This window comes from Apostichopus japonicus, chromosome 11 (assembly GCF_037975245.1).
Source record: "Apostichopus japonicus isolate 1M-3 chromosome 11, ASM3797524v1, whole genome shotgun sequence".
Classification (NCBI taxonomy): domain Eukaryota; kingdom Metazoa; phylum Echinodermata; class Holothuroidea; order Aspidochirotida; family Stichopodidae; genus Apostichopus; species Apostichopus japonicus.
Window position 1 is genome coordinate 18,498,377 of NC_092571.1, and position 22,390 is coordinate 18,520,766.

At 36.9% G+C, this 22,390-nt stretch overlaps 1 protein-coding gene and 1 long non-coding RNA gene across 4 annotated transcripts; one reads left to right on the top strand and one right to left on the bottom strand.

Moving 5' to 3' along the window:
* Positions 1–219: 219 nt before the first annotated feature.
* Positions 220–4,553, bottom strand: LOC139975679 (uncharacterized). Its single transcript, XR_011795828.1, has 2 exons — positions 997–4,553; positions 220–941 (listed from the first exon to the last, which is right to left on the bottom strand). It is a non-coding gene; the product is annotated as an uncharacterized lncRNA (long non-coding RNA).
* Positions 4,554–4,685: 132 nt separating this feature from the next.
* LOC139975676 (methylenetetrahydrofolate reductase (NADPH)-like) lies at positions 4,686–22,026 on the top strand. 3 transcript variants are annotated; one of them, XM_071983784.1, is made up of 13 exons: positions 4,686–4,818; positions 5,608–5,905; positions 6,748–6,986; positions 10,094–10,207; positions 11,146–11,339; positions 12,166–12,320; positions 13,434–13,625; positions 14,388–14,604; positions 16,156–16,338; positions 16,993–17,091; positions 19,472–19,594; positions 20,331–20,621; positions 21,051–22,026. In XM_071983784.1, the coding sequence occupies exons 2-13, from the start codon at positions 5,667–5,669 to the stop codon at positions 21,063–21,065; spliced, it is 2,061 nt and encodes a 686-aa protein (XP_071839885.1). In that variant the 5' UTR covers positions 4,686–4,818; positions 5,608–5,666; the 3' UTR covers positions 21,066–22,026. The 3 variants fall into 3 exon arrangements, with proteins under 3 accessions (XP_071839885.1, XP_071839883.1, XP_071839884.1); XM_071983782.1 differs by having other exon boundaries at positions 21,285–22,026; XM_071983783.1 differs by having other exon boundaries at positions 4,746–4,818; positions 5,575–5,905; positions 21,285–22,026.
* Positions 22,027–22,390: the final 364 nt, after the last annotated feature.

Sequence of the window (22,390 nt, forward strand, 5' to 3'; positions counted from 1 at the left end):
ATGATGACTGTAGTCATATGGTAGGAGTACAAATGGTATTTTATTCAGTGCAGTGTTTCATGAATAGAGATGGGAATTTTAAAATTGTTATGTAGCCCTTAAATTATTCATTAAATTGAATTTGTGATGAGAGTAGCACTTGTGGTTTGCCCTCTTGTGAGAATTTTACTCTTAAATTAGAAATTCATTATAACAAATTTAATTTTTTTTTATAACGAATTAGCAATGAGTTTATACATGCTTCACATGTCCCTACTGTACCATAGGGTCACCTATGTTGGCTGAGCCACATAAGTTGGGTCTATTCTGTGTCATTCGATTGCTGTTTTAATGAATTTGAAACTTATTACTAAATAACAGGTGTGTAATACAGTACATACTTCAAATAGGTCATTGGCCACACTAGAATTGTGATATTCCTTAGAATCACAGTTGTATAAATGAGTGAACATCGGTATGTCGTTCAATCGTTATTATTGACAACAGCTGAAGTGAATACTTGACCTTTGCCTGTCTCTTTGACTGTTTCTTTTTAACCAATCCTATATAAACTTCAAATAGCTCTGACCTCCATCGAGCATGTTTCTTACTGTTTCTACAACACTTTCAATGTATGGTGTCCATCTTGTGCTTTCTGGGTTCAATAATTGGAATGTCATCCATAACATTTGCTGTTATTCCCAGTACATGCACTGCTCAATTCATCAAGACATTCAACTCTGAAAAGTTTGTCTGTATCAGTATTTCCTGGCATAAGAAAGCAGTTTTTCAATATTTTTTTATCGTTTCTATATATGTACATATTCAGTCACAAATGAATTTCACAGGACACCATTATGACCTCCATGAATTTACAGTGTTGTGAGTTCTCAAGTGGGATGGTTTTTATTTACGGTACGCTTAAATGAGCATGTAGGCCTGGTTGTAGGTATATCTTGTATCTTATAAACTGATATCTCAGTGAGCTGTGCTTACAAGCTTGACATACTTATGTACCATATAAACTGATATCTCAGTGAGCGGTGCTTACAAGTTTTACATATATGCTAGAGGAACTGAAAGTTTATGACTACCATCCCTAGACTGAAGTCTGGTATTTTGGATAATATTTGTTATAATCTCAATTATTCTGAACCTTTATAAACTTGAATAATGTTAGCAGTTTATCTATGAACTGTAAAAAGCAGTAGCATCCCTGGTCTATGGCATGGTGTAGTCAGGGGCAGCTGAGCCAGTGGGGGGAACGGGTCAGGAGGGAACACAGTCAATTTCAACCAGCATTAGACCTGTTAGACAGTGGTGTCACATACTAAAGTATATGGAAGACAATATGCATATCAGTTGTGCAGCTCACTGCATACAGCTGCAAGACAAGAGGACTGAACTAAACAAACAACCGCAGACGAGCGAATATTTTTTTTCCAGACAGGCCTGCTGCTGGACCTATATTGCCTAAGCTTAAACCAAAACAAATGTAGAATATTTTATTTCTGTGTTATTCGAAAAACCAATCTCAGCATCTTGTTCTTAGATCACGGTAGTGTGATGTCATCACGGCCAATTTACTTCAAGTGTTCATGCACTTTCTTGATAAAATCTTCCTCTTGATGTATCCTTACAGTGTGACACACTGGAAAGTTTGCGTTGATGCGTTAACTTAGAATTCCATCAAAATGCAATTATTTTAAGAAATATTATTTACCCCTGTGAATACTTGAGTTAAAAAATAATCAAGAAAACACATTTACAGCTGAATTGTCGTGATGACATTATTCACTCAGCTGTTGCCAAATACATGACCAAAGCATCACCAAACTTGAAATTCATATCTTTACCGTACCAAATGCGATAAGGGTGTGGTTTGACTTGAAGATGCAGCATTTTGTTAATTAAGCTTAAAGATCTGCTTCATTGGCTACAATTAAAGCGCACTATAGCTAGGAAAATTTTGTGATTACATAATCGACATGCCACGGTTGTAAATCAACCTCAGGCTCTACAATTAGCCTGCATAGCTTCTTAACACCATGAGGCTCTTTGTGTAAACACTGGAAATATGTTCATGTCTACAGTGTAGTTAATCATACAGCGTTCACAAGTAGGCCCTCATACAAGAAAAAATATGTGGCAGGCGTTGCAGACGAATTGGTAAAACAGATCATTATACGACCAAGGCAGGTCGATTACGTAATCTCTGTAAACACTGGAAATATGTTCATGTCTACAGTGTAGTTAATCATACAACGTTCACAAGTAGGCCCTCATACAAGAAAAAATATGTGGCAGGCGTTGCAGACGAATTGGTAAAACAGAGATTATATGACCAAGGCAGGTCGATTATGTAATCTCAAGAAACTTTTCCATGATAGCGTGCTAAAGTTGGGGTCTATACAACACTTGCACATCAGTGGTTAAAGGCATTCAAGACTCGCCCCAAACCCCGTGCCCGCCCTGTGAAAAAGTTAACTTTCCGTTGCTTGCAAGTGAAGTTTTTTCTAATTGCTACAAAATGCAGACAGTAATGAAACGTGATACCCTTGTTATCTTTTATCTGGACCTGAGATCAGGGAGTTCCATAACAATTCCCTGCTGAGATGACCATTTCTGCTATGAACACTGTTGTGGGTATTGACCGTAGTGACAGTACACTAGTGTCTAATTACCGACGTTAGCAAGCTGTGTGTGTATTTTCTGGGATCGATGGTGGTGTCTAACACTTCTGTTACACCTCAGTCGAAACTAGGTCAGATTACCGTCATGAGACGTTTCTTTGTGCGCGAGTCTTCACACCCTTTAAACAATGCGGTGGTCTAAATACGTATCTACCGCGGGCAGCGATGCAGGCTTGGTTTAGGGCAGCCCGGGTAAAATTTTAAACAAATCTTTTTAATGTTTATGAAACGTGAGGCCTATCAGAAATGTTTGGTCTAAAAGCTATTGGGAATCCCCGTCCCTCGCAATGTTACGGCCCATGTGCGCGTTTTGATTCGAGCATAAACGGAGAACGTCGATTGACTTAATTAAATTAATATATATAACGGGAACATACCGTACTGATTTTAAGTTCTAGGACAGAATTGAGAAGAACATACACAACTGGAAATTCTCTTTCCCTTACACTTCCCCTCTCTCATTTCGATATCTTCCAATCGTCGGACACCTCATGCATCGTGAGCGGTAGTTGATATTGATGCCTCCAGTCGAATGACACAACACATTGGTGCACTATGCATGATAATTATGATTCCCCCCAAAAGTAATCAATGAAGGAAATCCTTTTGCCAGACAAATGTAGGTCCAATCACATGCATCATTCATAACACTTGTCTGCCTGTAGAATAGCCGGTACATCAACAGCCCAAGCAGAGACCGTTATGTAGATCACGGGCGACAATAATATCACCCATTAGGAATGAATAGATTCACCCGCAGACGACTACCTGGCTGACAAGCTAGCATTATAGATGGTCACATATCATACAGGCTACCGTAGTTTAGGATCGCGACCCAAATCAGACTTACCCGTGCAGATAAGAAACTATTGTCAGCGTTTCCCAAAGTTTTCCTATACGCATTTATGACTACTGGAACTTTTGAAATGGATTTTCAGTTTGTTGAGCATGTTTACGTTCAATGCAGAATAGCAAATTTTATAACAAGGGAGATGTCAGTGAGTTGGTAACCTTGTGTAGATTTGGTTACAAGGCAAGGCCGCGACTGTGAGATTCCACTGCATGATATTACATGAAAGGTTAAAGGAAGATTTACAATGAGAGAGCTAAGCCATTCAAACCACAAAGTGCATATATGCATAATAACAAACGTACGTTGGACTGTCCATTGTTTTTATTATTATATTAATTATCATAATAACCTTTCTGGAGAGGGCGTTTAATGGCCATAACAGTTGCAAGAAACCGCGTCAGTTAAAAATCAGTGTAAGAATGTCCCAAAGTGCACTTTGCAACAGTTCGCAACCCGCAGTCTTTCCCGTGCAGTGAAAAATTGGGTTTTCTATGAGATGGGGAGAGGGAGGATGTGAGTTGTGGGAGGGCTCAGGGGTTGGAAGGGATATTTCATCACCTTAACTGTGTTTCAAATAGACTGGATCATATAGTCAAGGAATTTAGTTGGCAGGCGCCTGCGCAGGCCGACGTACGACCCTTGCAAATTAATCGTCGGACTATGAGATTGAGAGGAACCGTCACATGCAGTATGTGCAAAGGCTCCCCCCCCCCCCCCTTACAACTTAACATGTTGGGATAACAATGACACCAAAATCATACAATATAGCACAAACGAAATGGGACACCGTTGTTTATCACGTAGCTGAAACAGCACCCACGGCTTTAACTGTTTATCACGGAGCCTCGTATCATAGTGGAGGTAATGATTACCTTGACAGGTCAATCACATTCATTGTTTCGATTATGCTCCACTATCTTAAAACAGAACCCAACTTGTACATATTGCTAAGCAATGAATTTCCATTGATTTGACTATGGTGTTATTAACGATTAATTAGTTTCCATAGTAACCATCCTTAAAAGTACAGAAACATTAAACTATGGTCACAAGGAAAGTTACGCTAAGAACGCCGTACAATAGAGGCATGATTAGCTGATCTGGAATTTTCCACGCGTGAAAACCAGATACCGTATAGCAATTCTCAACCGCGATTGGTCAGTAAGAAATGCTGAATATTCAGTACTACAAATTGTTGCGACATTTTAAATGGCTCGAACGTTCAGTGTATCTCTCTCTTTCAACTGCAGTAACCGACCAGAGCGGACGGGCTACACGTGCTGTTACAAACGGGTACATATTTATCGTTATTTAAGAATGATTGCCCGTAACATAGAGGAAATATTAGACAGTGTTTTTTTAACTGAAGTCGATCATCCATTTATTTAGGCATTCGTTTAAGTGAAGTACGTACATGAAAATTTGAGTCTGTTGAAAATATCTGAATAAGTGAAAGTTTCCCTTCGGTGATAAAGAAACTGTCGATCGGCTCCTAAGTTATTTTGTCGTCTGCTGCGTCGTAACTCGTATATCTGTATATATTGCAACATAAACTGAAGTGGATATTTGTGCTCACATTGCTTTAAGTCATGATACGGTCGCAATGGATTAATCTGTTTCTATGCATAGTTACTGTTTCAGGTATCCATAGGCCTAACTAGAAGTAATGACTTGATCCAGATTAGTCTAGCCTTACATTAATATTTCTTGTTACAAAGCACCACTTTTTCCCAATGTATTGTTAGCTAAACATTGGATGTTTGGCTAGTTGTTTGACAAATCAATTTTAGAATATTGTTAATTTACATTGAGCCAAGTTAATGGAAACTGACAGTGTTTTTGTGCATCATGGAAATTGATTGTTTCATTTTGCTTCTAATTCATACAGATGGCAAACAGGCTGTTTACATACTTAATTTGTCAAGAAACATTGTGTTCCCTGTTGAATTTTCCAGCAATCTTCTTAAATATTGATGACAAAAAGCAATTTATTTTGTATGAAATAGTAAGATCACATCTCTTGCAATGCATTCCTTCTTCACTTCCCAGGGTGCCTACATGTGATGTATTTTCATTTTACAGAAATGTTCTAAGAGAAAACTGCATATAGTGACAAATTTCACTGAAGAAAGATAGGAAATATGTATACAACCCTGGATCTGTACGAGCAGAACTGTGTGCTTCCAAAGCAGACTAATGGCTGCTATGGCAACTTTAGTAATGCCCCGAGCACTTGCTCATCACGTAGCCAGTCTCCTACTAATTGCAGTCTAACCCTTAAAGACAAAATCCAAAGTCGGATAGCTTCTGGGGATCAGTGGTTCTCTCTGGAATTTTTCCCTCCAAGGACCCCTAGTGGTGCTGTCAATTTGCTAGCAAGGTGAGTCTGTTCTTCTTCAAATTGAATAATCAAAGTGAGTTTGTTGCTTGATAGTGGAAATGTGGGGAAGAGGTTGCAAAATACGTGGTGAACACATTTCGTGAAAAAAATAGGGGACAAACTAAAACGAATGATCGAATGACAATTGACTTTGTACAGGGTTAATTATCATTTGCGAATGACACCGAATGACAACGAATGACAACGAAGGACAGTATTGAGAAGAGATAGAATGATGAACGGAGTGGAGTAAATGCGGTTATTGGTTTTCCGCGCAAAAATGATTTGAGGAAAATCGCATATAACGTGGTTGCAGGGTTTTGGTGTAATTTACGGATAGAAACCACAGGGAAAGTTTTTGTGTGAGAATGTGCTTGAGTGCTGTGCTTTTTACCTCTGTAGATTTATATAGAAAGATAACTGAAGCCGTTTCAAGATTATAGTATTGTTAGTTTGTAACAATTAATATCGGAAAAAATGACGTTAAATTTACTTTTTAAAATCAGACTTACAATTTCGCTTACTATAAGGTGCATTTTTATCTTGTCCGTACTTTACTAGATCTAGATACCCACGAAGTCTGAACTGTGATATCCGGTTGAAGCAATGTCTGTGCTGTCATTACTGTCATTCGTTTTAGTCAACGCATTTTTCTAGTGTGTACAACATATTGTCATTCGTTATGTGTAACGCAATTGTCATTCGTTTTAGTTGGAGTATATACTGGGTGCATAATGTATTACGTGCAGTTATAGTCAGACAATGTCACTAACTCTAACTTGCATGTAAGATGCAATAAAAATTATGATTTTTTTGATCTCAAAATATTTATTTGTTTTCAGGCTTGACAGGATGTTTGAAGGAAAACCTTTGTTTTGTGATATAACTTGGCATCCCAAAGGAAATCCTGCTGGACACACAGAAACAAGCTCAATTGAAATAGCCAAAGCAGCAGTTAATTATTGTGGACTAGAGACAATGCTTCATATGACTTGTGTTAATAATTCAAAAGAAGCTGTGAACAGTCATTTGAATAGAGTAAAGGATGGAGGCATCAGAAATATACTTGCCCTGCGTGGAGGTGAGCATTTATAGAAACTTGCTATTTAATTAAGCCATCATAAAAGTTGTTATCAATTCCTCCAGGTATTTTTAGCCTAACCTCTTTGTGATATGATGGTATACAATAGTTTTCATGATGCTAAGAATTTTTGTTCTTGATTTTCTTTGAGTTTGCTAAGTGTTTTAGTTAATCCTTCACCTATGTGATGTCATTGATGGTTGATCAGACTCCACCAGCATGAGATTCCTACCTGTTTAAAAGCTAGAGTAAGAATGCACAAAGCAAGGAGAAATATACCTCAATTGATGCAAGGATTATATCTTTCTTTAGAATTTCAGTGAATGAGTGATATAATTCATAGAAGTGGGTCAAAGTACATCTTTGATGTTTCAGCTATCTTTTTGACCATTTTTGAGAGGCTGTAGATATATACTAGAGACTAACACAAGTTTGCAGTCAAAAGATTATCTACAATGTGCAACAACATATGACAGCAATTATGTGATGAGGGCAGTAGACTAGATTGCTGGAGATTTTCATAAAGACTCCTACCCTACCAGTGCTGCTGACTATTTTCTTTAGTCTCAAAAAAGGGCTCTAAAACTAAACTTACTGTAAACTATTCTGTTCAGTAATGCTCAATCCCCTTCTGCCACCCATCATTAAACATCATTGCAACACAGATTGCACTCTGTAAACTTCCAAATCGAAGCATTATTTTAGAACAAGTGCTAACTACTGAGCTGTGTTTCCATCGACATTGGTTAATAAGTGGAAGCAAATGAAGAGACATTAAACTTACTATTACAGAAACTGACCAGAAGTGGCATATAATCATTTCTTATACACTTTCTGGTCATGGTTTATTCCATGATGTTTGGGCAGGATGGCTATTAGGTGTAACCTGTGCACATAAACCATGCATATATCCCTCTATGTGATCAAGCTGTATTTCATGATAAAACTGGAAATGTTTTGCTTGTGATTATATAGTGGTGTGTTTCTTGAAAATCAGAAAAGTTTGTGACATAGAATTTGTGACATTGTACCTTTCAGGAAAGAACCAAAAAGTTCAGTTTATTATCTGTTTGACAAGACTAAAACTTGTATGTATCACACTGTGCATGAATTTATTCTTTTCCAAATTGCATTACAAAATTTTGGTTATCCCAGTAGATTAAAGGAGTAAGAGATTAAACTTGTACGTAAAATATTTGCCCTTTTCATTTATGCATACCCTTGTAGTAAATTAATAATTTGAAGCTCATGCATATTCATTACTTATACAAGTGTGCCCATTGATCTCTCCTCCTCATGTACAGTCAGGATGCATCATTATACGCTAACACTCACCTTGATCATTTACTTTTAACCACTGATCAAATTGATTCCACCTCCAATGCATATTGGGACGCATTCTTTGGGCCCGAATTTGTGGGGCCGTATACTTTCGGGACCATTTGGGCCCACATTTTTTGGGGTTCAATGTTTGCTTGGCAAATCAATTTGAATTCAGTTTTAATTGGGCCAAATATTTTTGGGACCATTATTAAGGTGCAATACTTTTCGGAGGGTCCAAAATTTTAAAATTTCAGTAACTCCACAACCTTCTATTGGATTGTATCCAAACTTGGAGTACAGTTGTTGGTTAATAGCTGGTACATGTGGGCCTAATTTTTTTGGGCCCAACATTTTGCTGGGCCAATTTTGGGACATTTTTCTGACCCAAGTTTGGATATTGCCACTGTGCTGTTGTTTTAGCATTGGAATGACTGATATATTCAATGCATTTATTTTCCTTGGGCTCTTGTTATACTATGTCACTTAAAAGACTTTGTCACCATAACAACTAATTCCTGGTAACCTTCTTTATATGTTGCCACATCAGTCAATAGATAATCCTCTTTGTTTTGGTGTGTTCAAGTTCATGAATATTAAAGCAGCATTTTGCGTTTTGTCACCGTTTTCCACTTTTTTGAAAAGTCCATCAAGTTTTTTACATATATCAATCACAAAACAGCAAACTAAGATATTAGCCAGGTTTTTTCCCTGCCCAAAACATTCATTGGCGAGTAATGAAGGACATTTCATATTAATCGCATACAGTTCCCCCAACCCACTAGTTTGAATTCAACCAATCAGAGATGCAGGTTTAATTATGAGCCGTTGCTAAAATAGATTCAAAATGTCGAGTTGGTAACTTGGTACAACCAGTGAGCTGGACTCAAACAGCTCCCTGCTACAACTGCCATAGACAATCTACACAAATCAATCATGGTGTTGTATTACGTATTGGCCAATGACGTTCGTAGATTTTAAATATTCATATTATGTGCGAGGTTTATTTGGATCCCAACAGAAAATACCTTGGAGAAAAACAAAGTTGAAAGTTGTAAATTTTTCGACTTTTATACCACCATTTGAAGTAAGATTTGAATAGATACAGTAAGCTACAGTAGTTATGTATGTTGTTATGGCATCATGGAATCAGTGAGGTTGAGAAAAACCATAGAAAAGGACGCAAAATGCTGCTTTAACATGTATGGCTTACCACACTATGCATATGTTAAGGCATCAGAACTGTTTCATTTTCTAGTTAATACTATTAAATTAATGGAATGTATGTATTCTGAGATCAGGGCAACTGACGTTTCAAAAATGTGTGAACAAAAGAGTATGAATTTCAACATGTACTGAGCATTTAGAGCTGAGGCGATTAGAATACTGTCAATGTGTATGGAGCCAAGCCTGTTAAGGCTTATGGAGCCAAGACATAGAGCCAAGGCAGTTGCTATTTTCTACAGGACCAAGCCACATCTAGTAGTTGACTACTCCTGATTCAGCAATGTGTACTGTCAAGGTGACCAAACTTATGAAGTGTTACCATAATTAAGAACAGTCTGAACAGGTTGGCTTGAAAGGCCTAACATACAGTATGTATGTATGTATACAGTATGTCATTTTGGCAGATATGACAAAGTGATACTTTAAAAAATAATGGTAAGAGAAAAAAGTTGTTTGCTAGAATAACTGCTGAGTGGGTGGCTCACACGTTCATGTTGTAATGTGAATAAAATGGTAAAAAGTTTGCTGTTATGATGATATTAATATCTTCTTTCTTCCAGATGTCCCTGGTAACATTGCTTGGAAACCAACACCAGGTGGATTCAATTATGCGTTAGATTTAGTGAAACACATCAGAGAAGAATTTGGTGACTTATTCACAATCTGTGTTGCTGGTAAGTTCAGAGAAGATTCCATGAATATTGTCATATATCTTACCATACATAACTGTGGGATGACTGTCTAACCCTAACCTGTACCTCTTCCAAAATGTACAGAAGATAATATTTCACACAGGTTTGGGAATATACTGGATATTCTTTCATTATAAACAAGTAGGCCTCGTCACTTTAACAAAAAGCAATCCACAGAGTTGCATACATGTCTCTTGTAAACACATTTAATGAATAATTGCTTATGGACTACATAACAAAATTATCCTGGTTCATGAACTCCACACTAAACCATTTTGTCTTCAAGAAGCAGAGATATGTTTTGGTGCTGAAAGTGACCCTATACTCTATTTCCTTGGCTGTATTGAGAGTACCTTTTATGCATAACAGAAAATGTGCAATTTAATTGTAAATAAGTTGGGATATTACAGAAGCATTTTGCCATCCATTGGAACAAAAGTTCCCTACCGTTAAAATCCGAATGAGCACATGGGACATATTACTTTAGGTCATCGTCTTAGCAAACTGCTAAGCAGTTTCATAAAATAAACAGCCAAGTCCAGAGATACTGTATGTTGCAATGCCAAAGGGGCTTAATAATTGACTTTTCTCTTATAGTTAAAACCTTAATATTTTATTTTGCCATATTAGGACTATCTTTCCATGCATTACAGATAAGGTTCATCATAAAGTTCTGCAAATAATTTAGGATATTCTGGTGAGATTCTCCATCCATTCTTTGATGATCCCTATATCTTAATAGAAACAAATATACAGTACCCTACCAATGAATGTTTTATAGGTAAAATCTCACTTGAGGACATCACCTCGTGAACAACGTTAATAGAAAGGAAAGAATATGTAGACTGTTATTTTGAATTCCTTTTTAAGACAGTATCTCTGGTTGACATTTGTTATTTCTGTATTTTGTTGTTGTATAGGTTACCCTAAGGGTCATCCTGATGCAGCAAGCTATGAAGAAGACTTGATGTATCTTAAAGCCAAGGTTGATGCAGGAGCTGATCTCATTATTACACAATTATTCTTTGAAGCTGAGGACTTTTTAAGCTTCCAGAGAGACTGCCGACGAATTGGGATAACAATTCCAATAATCCCTGGCATAATGCCTATTCAGGTTAATTAATTTCAGAAATTGTTTTCTTTTGTGCATATCATATGTAGATGAGGGATCTGTTTGAAGTACAGAAAACCAAAAACCTTTTTGGTATTTGTTTCTCATGTGGTTTGATGAACAGAACAAATAAGTTTTTACGTACCTTCCTCAATCCTATAGTCAAAGGTGATTACACAAAGTAAGTTAAGTAACAATGAGGTAGGCATGAGGTGAAATGAAGGGAATTATTAGTCGCACATTGTCTGAAGTCTGTGGATGAGGTAGGCATGAGGTGAAATGAAGAGAATTATTAGTCACAAATTGTCTGAAGTCTGTGGATAAGGTAGGCATGAGGTGAAATGAAGAGAATTATTAGTCACAAATTGTCTGAAGTCTGTGGATGAGGTAGGCATGAGGTGAAATGAAGGGAATTATTAGTCACAAATTGTCTGAAGTCTGTGGATGAGGTAGGCATGAGGTGAAATGAAGGGAATTATTAGTCACAAATTGTCTGAAGTCTGTGGATGAGGTAGGCATGAGGTGAAATGAAGAGAATTATTAGTCACAGATTGTCTGAAGTCTGTGGATGAGGTAGGCATGAGGTGAAATGAAGAGAATTATTAGTCACAAATTGTCTGAAGTCTGTGGATGAGGTAGGCATGAGGTGAAATGAAGAGAATTATTAGTCACAAATTGTCTGAAGTCTGTGGATGAGGTAGGCATGAGGTGAAATGAAGAGAATTATTATGCAAGTCTGACATTGTCTGAAGTCTGTGGATTAAATAATGTGTGACATATTTTGTATAGTTTGGTCCAGCTGATCATTACATTGCTTGTTTGTTTACAGGGGTACCATTCTCTTCGCAATCTTGTTCAATTGTCCAAGTTGGAAGTACCGCAAGAGATACTTGACGTGATTGAGCCGATAAAAGATAATGACGTAGCAATCAGAAATTATGGAATAGAACAAGCAGTAAAGGTGATGCAAAAGCTATTCAAAAGGTATTTACTACAGATTTTGTTTTCTTGTTAATGACTCATTTGTTGAATTGAATTATACCATTCAATCTGTAGATTAGAAGTAGAAACTTTTACATTACAAAGCCCGAACAGACAAATGTCAGATAGAAACTTTACCATTGACACTGCACTGCAACTTTGAGAGAGGTATTTTCAATGTTCCAAACTACTTTTCATTCCAGTATATATTTTGGAGGAAATTCTTAAATCTTCTTTTTGATTGGATGTTTGGAATGATATTTTTCACTCAAATCCCTTTATAGTACCACCTGTATCACCTGTCTATAGTTTCATCCAAACATGCTGAAAGTTTAAATGGTTGTTAAGATGTGTTTAAAACTTATATGAAAACTGTCTGGGTGACAAGATATTAATTACCCCTGATTTGGTGAAAATATTTAGACTTGTCTTGTCTGGCAGGAATGGTTGCTTGTTAGCTTGAAGCTGAGCTTTGGGGCATATGGTAAGGAGTGCCTCTAGTATACAAGTAACAACACTCTACTTGCATCTAGCAATAGGAACCAGTGTACACACTATTGTAATTGCAATATTCTTGTTGCATCTAGCAATAGGTACCAATTTAAACACTATTTTACTTGATAGCCAGCATTTACATCTATAAGAGGTACCAGCTTGTTATGGTTACAAGTACTAACCTTGATGCCTCTTGGTGGCTTGGTAATACATTTTTATCGGAAGTACTTCGCTACTTGATATTTAAAGAGCTTAGATGAAAAGCTGTTCTCTTTCTTAAGTTATCTCAAATCCAACTGTAGTAATTGGAAGTCTATTTAGGTGATTAAAATTATTAACAAAAATAGGTATGTTAAATCAAACTTGCAATTTATTTAAGAGAGAACAAATGATTGCAAAAACATTAACTATATCACTTTTTCAATCCTAATATTTGCATAAATGCACGATGGATAAAGACCACCTCACTCCAGGTTTTTTTTGAAAAGCTTCTTTACAGTTTCATATTTACAAATTTGTTTTCCTCAATCATCCTGATTGGTGGTTTCTAGTTTGGATATCTTCTGATAAGGTCACAATGATTTCATGCTTTATTTTCATGTTGGCTATGTTTGGTTACAGTGGTGAAGTGTACGGACTCCATGTCTATACCCTGAATCGTGAGGTTGCTACCAAACAGATTTTAAAGAGGTTAGGACTCTGGATGTCTGAACCTCGCAGACCTCTACCCTGGAAAATGACAGCCAATCACATGAGGAAAGAAGATGTCAGACCAATCTTTTGGGGGTCAAGGCCAAAGAGCTATGTCTATAGGTATGGATACCAGTTTCAGGTATATTACAAATCAGTTGACTTCTGTGAAGTCAAATACTACCATTTTGAGAAACAAGTGTAATATGAACCTTTATCCTAAAGAGACACAAGGAGAAGGTAAGACAAACTCATTGGTGTTTTCATAGCTTTATATTATCATCTAATAACTGCATATTTGGGCATGGTATAAAGAGGCACAAAGAGAAATGTAATTGGTATGTGTTTTTATAACTTGATGTTACCATCTACTTATACACAATGAAAACCACATTGGTATAAGCATTTTGGGCATGGTGTAGAGAGGCACAAAGAGAAATGTAATTGGTATGTGTTTTCGTAACTTTATGTTATCATCTACTTATACACAATGAAAACCACATTGGTATATGCATTTTGGGCATGGTGTAGAGAGGCACAAAGAGAATGTAATTGGTATGTGTTTTCGTAACTTTATGTTATCATCTACTTATACACAATGAGAACCACATTTGTATGAGCATTTTGGGCATTGTATAAAGAGGCACAAAGAGACATGTAATTGGTATGTGTTTTTATAACTTTATGTTATCATCTACTTATACACAATGAAAACCACATTGGTATAAGCATTTTGGGCATGGTATAGAGAGGCACAAAGAGAAATGTATTTGGTATGTGTTTTCATAACTTTGTTTTCATCACCTCATTGATATATGTGTATTTGTAACTGTATAGGTGTGGTCCTTAAGTTTCATGTCTGTCCATTTATGCTTCTATTACTAGAACTCAAGAGTGGGATGACTTCCCCAACGGCCGATGGGGCGACTCATCATCTCCTGCTTTTGGAGAGTTAAATGATTATCATCTCTTCTACCTGAAATGCAAAGCTCCTAAACAAGAACAGCTTAAGATGTGGGGAGAGGAATTGACTTGCCCAGAAGATGTCTTTGAGGTCTTCACATGCTACTTGTCTGGTGAAGCTAATAGATATGGAACAGTGGTGAGTGAACTACCTTCTGTAGTAGGAATTTACCTAATAGATATATAGTGGTGAGTGAATTACGTACTGTGGTGGTAGGCTACCCTAATAGATATATAGTGGTGAGTGAATTACATACTGTGGTGGTAGGCTACCCTAATAGATATATAGTGGTGAGTGAATTACGTACTGTGGTGGTAGGCTACCCTAATAGATATATAGTGGTGAGTGAATTACGTACTGTGGTGGTAGGCTACCCTAAGAGATATATAGTGGTGAGTGAATTACGTACTGTGGTGGTAGGCTACCCTAATAGATATATAGTGGTGAGTGAATTACGTTCTGTGGTGGTAGGCTACCCTAATAGATATACAGTGGTGAGTGAATTACATACTGTGGTGGTAGGCTACCCTTATTTATATATAGTGGTGAGTGAATTACGTACTGTGGTGGTAGGCTACCCTAATAGATACATAGTGGTGAGTGAATTACGTACTGTGGTGGTAGGCTACCCTAATTGATATATAGTGGTGAGTGAATTACGTACCGTGGTGGTAGGCTACCCTAAGAGATATATAGTGGTGAGTGAATTACGTACTGTGGTGGTAGACTACCCTAATTGATATATATTGGTGAGTGAATTACGTACTGTGGTGGTAGGCTACCCTAAGAGATATATAGTGGTGAGTGAATTACGTACTGTGGTGGTAGACTACCCTAATTGATATATATTGGTGAGTGCATTACGTACTGTGGTAGTAGGCTACCCTAATTGATATATAGTGGTGAGTGAATTACGTACCGTGGTGGTAGGCTACCCTAAGAGATATATAGTGGTGAGTGAATTACGTACTGTGGTGGTAGACTACCCTAATTGATATATATTGGTGAGTGCATTACGTACTGTGGTAGTAGGCTACCCTAATTGATATATAGTGGTGAGTGAATAACGTACTGTGGTGGTAGGCTACCCTAATGGGAGTGATTTACCTTCTTAGGTGGTAAGGCTTTACCCAATAGTGATGGAACAGTGGTGACTGAACTTTTTGTGGTGGCTGGCTTACCAAATTACTATACTTATTAGTTGATGATCTGAAAATGATGGCTAAAGAATCTCATGATGATCTTGCATAGCTAAAACATGGACATGTCTAAGAGCCTTCTTTTACTAGTTCTCCAATTTTTAAAGGTTCTCCTCACCATGTGCTTTTATTAATTCCTTTGATTTAAGTAGTGAGGTTAAATGGTTACCCAAAAACTACCCAACCTCTTGGGCACCACATTCAATGGCATTCTTTGCTTATTTCTTCACTTTTACCAAGAAATTATATGAAAATCATTTGCAAAAGTCATAACCACTCTGCCCATGGGTCTTGGTTAAAACAGATTTGATGTATAGAATGCTGAGCTAGTCTCAGCATTCCATAAACATCAGATCTGGGATGGGTTTACTTGTTCCTTTTAAATGGAAAAGTACTTTTATTATATTCTAATCTTCCCATTTCCATTTTCCCAGGCTGCCCCAATATGTAACAAGAGAGATACTGATGGTTGTGTATTTTAATATTGCAGGTCAAACAGCTTCCTTGGAATGAGACACTGGTGGGAACAGAGACCTCTGTTTTATTGGACATGTTGATTTCAGTCAACAGACGTGGGGTGCTAACCATCAACTCCCAACCACATACCAATGGCAGTCCTTCCAGTGATCCCCTCCTAGGATGGGGTCCACCTGGAGGATATGTATATCAAAAGGTAATTAACTTGGTTGTGATCATTTCTCATTTCAACAAGAACATGAACAGCCTACAATCCTGAATCTAGTACACACAAGGGACTCCATGTAGTAGACATCTGTCTTTTGTATGAAAATACCATCAGATTAAGCAAATCCCACTTTGTTAGCACTTGATATCGTGGATTGTTGGCTAGTTAAATGGTAGAAAGAGATTAAATATCGTCAGTGTTAATCTAATTTCCAGTCCTTCCTCTACTGAAAGTGTTTTTTTTCAGTCCCTAATACTGTATGATGATTATGAGGTTTGCCCTCATTAGTTGCTTCAACAATGTGATCATTGTCAACTTACTGAGCCATAGATACTTGATAAGATGTGCAGATAACTGTTGCTGTGACTACACTTCATGATCTGTGGGAGTTAGTTGTTTTAGTGTAACACTGAGCATCAGCCAGTTGTTGTACTTAGTCTCTTTAATGGTGTGAATCATCTCCTTCTAGTACTGGCTAAAGTAGATATACTTACTATGTTAACCTCAGGAAATTTCATTTCATAATAGATTTTAGTAACATGGCAATGTCATATTAAGTCACAACATATTGTAAACATATGAGGACATCATTGGAAGAGGTTTGAAGGGCTTAAACATGCTTTCATGTGTTATCTTAAACAGGCATACCTAGAGTTCTTCACGTCTCGAGAAAATGTTGCCGCTCTGTTAGAAGTTTTACAAGACTACCCACGCGTAAACTATCATGTGATAAACCACACGGTAAGAATACTTGGATAGTAGACAAACTACCATCATCAATGTCCCTCTATTGTTGATCTTGACTGCACCCTCACACACATGTGTGGAAATACCAGAATCTGGTACTTAAAATATTATGTTTGAACACACCATCACACACATGTGGGAAATACCAGAATCTGGTACTTAAAATGTTATGTTTGAACACACCATCACACACATGTGGGAAATACCAGAATCTGGTACTTAAAATGTTATATTTGAACACACCATCACACACATGTGGGAAATACCAGAATATGGTACTTAAAATGTTATGTTTGAACACACCATCACACACAGAATCTGGTACTTAATATGTGATGTTTCAAATCAAAAGTCATCTTACAGAGAGAAGTTATTTTCTGTATTGGAGAGTTTGAAACAATTTATATCAAAGTGTAAAGTATTTTCATTCCTAAGCTTTGTAAACATAGTTAGCAATATCTTTAATGTTTGATTCATTGCTGGTAATAAATAGATCAAGGATGGAAAGCCAAAAACAAACCGTTCAGATGCTTTGTAAAGGCTCAGGCAGGCAAGCAGTCACTAGTTGACTTGAGCCTTCCTTTTCTAGGAAATATGATATTATTAGTTAGGAGTGATATATATTGAGTGGTATAGCAAGTTGCTGTTAGGCACAAACTGCTAGAATGCACTACTACCAGTGCAGGTTGTATTTCCATACCACTTTTCTGTTCGAGAAATGATCCTGTAAACAATTGAAGTGACTGAACCGTTTAGTCTGGCACACTTCCTCAGATGCAACAGAGAACTCAACACCCAAGGATATTTGCAATGCATAATAAATCTGCCAAAGACAAATGGTGTTGAAGATTATCCAATCGTAGTACTGTGTTGTTGATATGAAGTTAAAAGAACATGTTTTGTTTGAGTAATTTGAAATTATAAAATAATGGACTAAGGTTAAAGGAATTGTCTGGTGGAAGATTTTGATACATTGTCCTTGTATTTATTATTTTTCTCTCTCTAACCATGTTAAAATTGTCCCCATTCGACGTTTTCTTCTTGTAGAAATCTGGTTTTTAAATTCACCAGTTTCTCACCAAAAGTACCGTTTGTTCGAACGCTTCAATTTGGTGATTGACGTAGTGCTTGCAATTAGGCAAAACAGGCGACTTGAAGTTAGCACTCCCATTTCCGCAGCAAATAAACTCTCATGTATAAGCACATTGGATTGCCTAATATATACAACGTACATACTCGTGAACGTATATCCTATGATGCCCAGTTGGTGTCCTTGTATAGCGTTGCACATAGTACACTCACACTCAAACCACAGTTCATAAACTGTTCTTCGAAATCGCTGAAATAAAATTCACGGATCAAATTAACAGTAAAAGGAAACTTGAAAAGTATTCGTAACACCGAAAGATGAAACTTGGCGGAATCGCAGAATTGTCCGATCGTAAACGTTAGAGTAGCTTACACATGCGAACATTCTTCGCGCTGGAGCTGGATAGCGCGATCTATAAACATCGAAGAGTCTGCTGTTAAAACTTATCTTGTTACACAAAGACCACGAAACCACCGATCTACTACATATATGGCGGCTTAAGGAGTTTTTTAAATCATATCTAATTTATAAGAAATTTCACCAGAAATTATGGAAGAAATTTATTGGAATCGTTGTCAGAGCAGAATGTAGCACTGAGAAGCTTAGGCTTTGCAGAACTGTCCGATTGTCAACGTTAGAGTATAGCCTACAGTACATGCCAACATTCTTCGCGTTGGAGCTGGATAGCGCGATGTGTAGCCTAAACAATGAAGAGTCTGCTGTTAAAATTTACCTTGTGTTACACAAAGACCACAGAACCACCGATCTACTACATGGCGGCTTAAGGAGTTTTTGAAAACATAACTTATTTCTAAGAAATTTCACCGGAAATTAAGGAAGAAATTTATCTGTATACAAACGCGGTTTTTGTTGTGATTACCGTATAGGTACTGTACGGAGGGTGGGTTATGTCGCAATCTGCATTAGCATAGCTGACGTCACGTTCTGTACTGTTCAAATCATATTTGAAATGTCTATCCTTAACGATTAAAAAATCGTTTCTCTGTCAAACGCAACATTAGCGTTCTCATACTTTGACAACATATTTAGAAAATTATTTCTCATTTTTTAAGGTAACTTCTTTGGGCCACCAGACAATCCTTTTAACATGTTGGCCTGCACCGAGTAGCTGACCTCATCATTCCAGAGATTAATTTTGAAAATAAATATCTTAAAAAGGCTAGAGTAGCTATATTAACTTGACTACAGGTTTTCTCCTCTAACTGTCACATTAAGATTTTCTTAATTCTGCCAAAAATCAACCTTTAATGATTTCTACAATAGGGAAAGGATGACATCACTAATGCAGACAGACTGAAACCAATTGCAGTAACTTGGGGAGTGTTTCCTGGTGCTGAGATCTGGCAACCTACAGTAGTGGATCCAATTAGTTTTATGTACTGGAAGGTAAGTCGTAGCACATTCTAATGCACACGAAGCTGTCTTATCTTGTAAGTCAATTATGCTTCCATTAGCTTTTGATTTGGGTTTCATATGTCTCCAATTACACTTCCATTAGAACATATATTACATGTGATATGTATGCAATGACACTTCCATTAGATTAAATATTATATATGATATGTATGCAATGACACTTCCATTAGATTAAATATTATATATGATATGTATGCAACAACACTTCAATTAGATTAAATATTATACATGATATGTATGTAATGACACTTCCATTAGATTATATATTATTTATGATGTATGTAATGACACTTCCATTAGATTATATTTTATATATGATATGTATGTAACGACACTTCCATTAGATTATATATTATATATGATATGTATGTAATGACACTTCCATTATATTATATATTATCTATGATGTCTCCAGTGACACTTCCATTACATTATATATTATTTATTATGTATGCAATGACACTTCCATCAGATTATATATTATATATGATATGTATGTAATGACACTTCCATTATATTATATATTATCTATGATGTCTCCAGTGACACTTCCATTAGATTATATATGATATGCATGTAATGACACTTCCATTAAATTATATATGTCTCCAATGACACTTCCATTAGATTATATATTATATGTCTGCAATGACAGTTCCATGTATTATATATGATATGTTTACAATGACACTTCAATTCTGTACAGGATGAAGCATTTGGCCTGTGGACCAATCACTGGGGAGAGCTTTACGATGAGGGATCCAAGTCCAGGCAAATTATTGATTATTTTCATGACACTTACTACCTGGTGAACCTTGTTGACAATGAGTTTGTCAAGGAAAACATCCTCTTTGAGGTGATTGAAAAGATGCTGGAGCGTAAAGCTCTCAAGATGAGCACTGAGAGGCAGCTAGGTCCTGAGGATGAGCTGGAAAATGATCACTTCCAGAAGAAAATCAAACTTGAATCAGGAATCAATGCAGATACCAGGTCTACAGTGAGTAAACAATAAGTTAACCACATTTGATTACTTTTATGGAAGAGAGAACATCCTGAATGGGGCATCCACTGTGCTCCACCAAAGAAAGAGATTATTAAAGGGAAAGGGTTTAAAAGATAATCAAACTATTAATTGTCAAATACTTTTGTCAGCTACGACTACATTTGATAGAATTTGCTCTTTCCTCTTATAAGACTTATAGCTTGATTTACTAGGATATAATAATTGCTTGATCATCTGGGATCAAATGTTATATTAGTAAGAATGTACTATACACAAGGCAACCAAAGGCAACTTTCTTTGTCATGGGCATCTAGTCTCCAGCATGTTACACTGATGTCATAAGAAATGGTGAACAATTGACAAGTTTCTTTCAGATTGCTGTTGGAACATGTGAATGACTAGTGCTTCATCTTTATCTTACAGATCAAAGATGAATGAAGTAAAGAGAGGCCATACTGCACAGCAATTGTGGAATGACTAGGACTTCATCATCATCATCTTACAGATCAAAGATGAATGAAGCAAAGAGAGGCCATACTGCACAGCAACTGTGGAATGACTTCATCTTTATCTTACAGATCAAAGATGTATGAATTAAAGAGAAGCCATACTGCACAGCAACTGTGGAATGTCTGGGACTTCATCTTTAACTTACAGATCAAAGATGGTATGAACTAAAGAGAGGCTATACTGCAGAGCAACTGTGACACCTGCAGCAAATTCTGTACAACAAAATCCATGTAAAATGTTAAAGTCCATGGCATTAATAATTGTTGTGCATAACTGCAGTGGTTGATTTGTAATTAGTTAACATTTCAGTACAAAACATGTTAAATAAGTGATGTTATGTAAATAGGTTCACAAATAAATGAGGGTGGTGTACAAAGTAAGTTTTATTGGGGGACAGGACTGCCATTTAACAAGCAACTTTATTGTTATGTCAGTACAGTGGAAATGTATTTCCCTGCAAAGGCAGTGTGGATGATAGATGATCTAGATCAGGAATATAAAGAAAGCTTGCTGATAATATGCTTTCTGTTAGTATGTTTATGCAGCTGATTTGTTATTCTGGTTTCTCAATGGTCAAATATCACATATTTGCAATTATCTTTATCTTGTTTTGTACACTTTTGCACACTGCATAATTTCTCTGTAAGATGTATTCTTGTATCATGTGTTTCTTTTTAAGTATTTGAAGGCAAGACCCTTGAAAGTTTGCTAAAGTTTCAATTTCTTCAGAAATTGTTCCTGCTTTTTACAAGTTTTGTGCAATATTTTAATGGTATAATTTCTAATTGAGTGATGAGAGATGAGTGTGTGACCATGTGCTTTGATGCCAGGTTAAAGTGTATCACAAAAATGAGCATGTTATTGATAAATACAATCATAACAAATTTCATGTAATGCATTGCTGTGAGACTTGTATACTTGCTTTATGCTCTCCAAAGTACTTTTAAGGAAAGTGGGGCAGGGAGGAATGACCTACAGATGTAATTGGGACAGGGAGGGGTGGCCTACAGATGGAACTGGGGAGGGAGGGATGCCTACAGGTGAAATTGGTACAGGGAAGGACGACCTACAAATTAAGGTGGGACAGGGAGGGATGACCTACAGATGTAATTGGGGCAGGGAGGGGTGGCCTACAGATGGAATTGGTACAGGGAAGGAAGACCTACAGATGTAATTGGGGCAGGGAGGGGTGGCCTACAGATGGAGTTGGGGCAGGGAGGGATGCCTACAGATTGAACTGGGGCAGGGAGGGA

Coding starts and splice junctions, on each gene's coding strand:
- LOC139975676 (XM_071983782.1), top strand. CDS start 5,667: ATGTATACAACCCTGGATCTGTACGAGCAGAACTGTGTGCTTCCAAAG. Junction 12,321..13,433: donor ATGCAAAAGCTATTCAAAAG/GTATTTACTACA, acceptor GTTTGGTTACAG/TGGTGAAGTGTACGGACTCC. Junction 20,622..21,284: donor ATGCAGATACCAGGTCTACA/GTGAGTAAACAA, acceptor TTTAACTTACAG/ATCAAAGATGGTATGAACTA.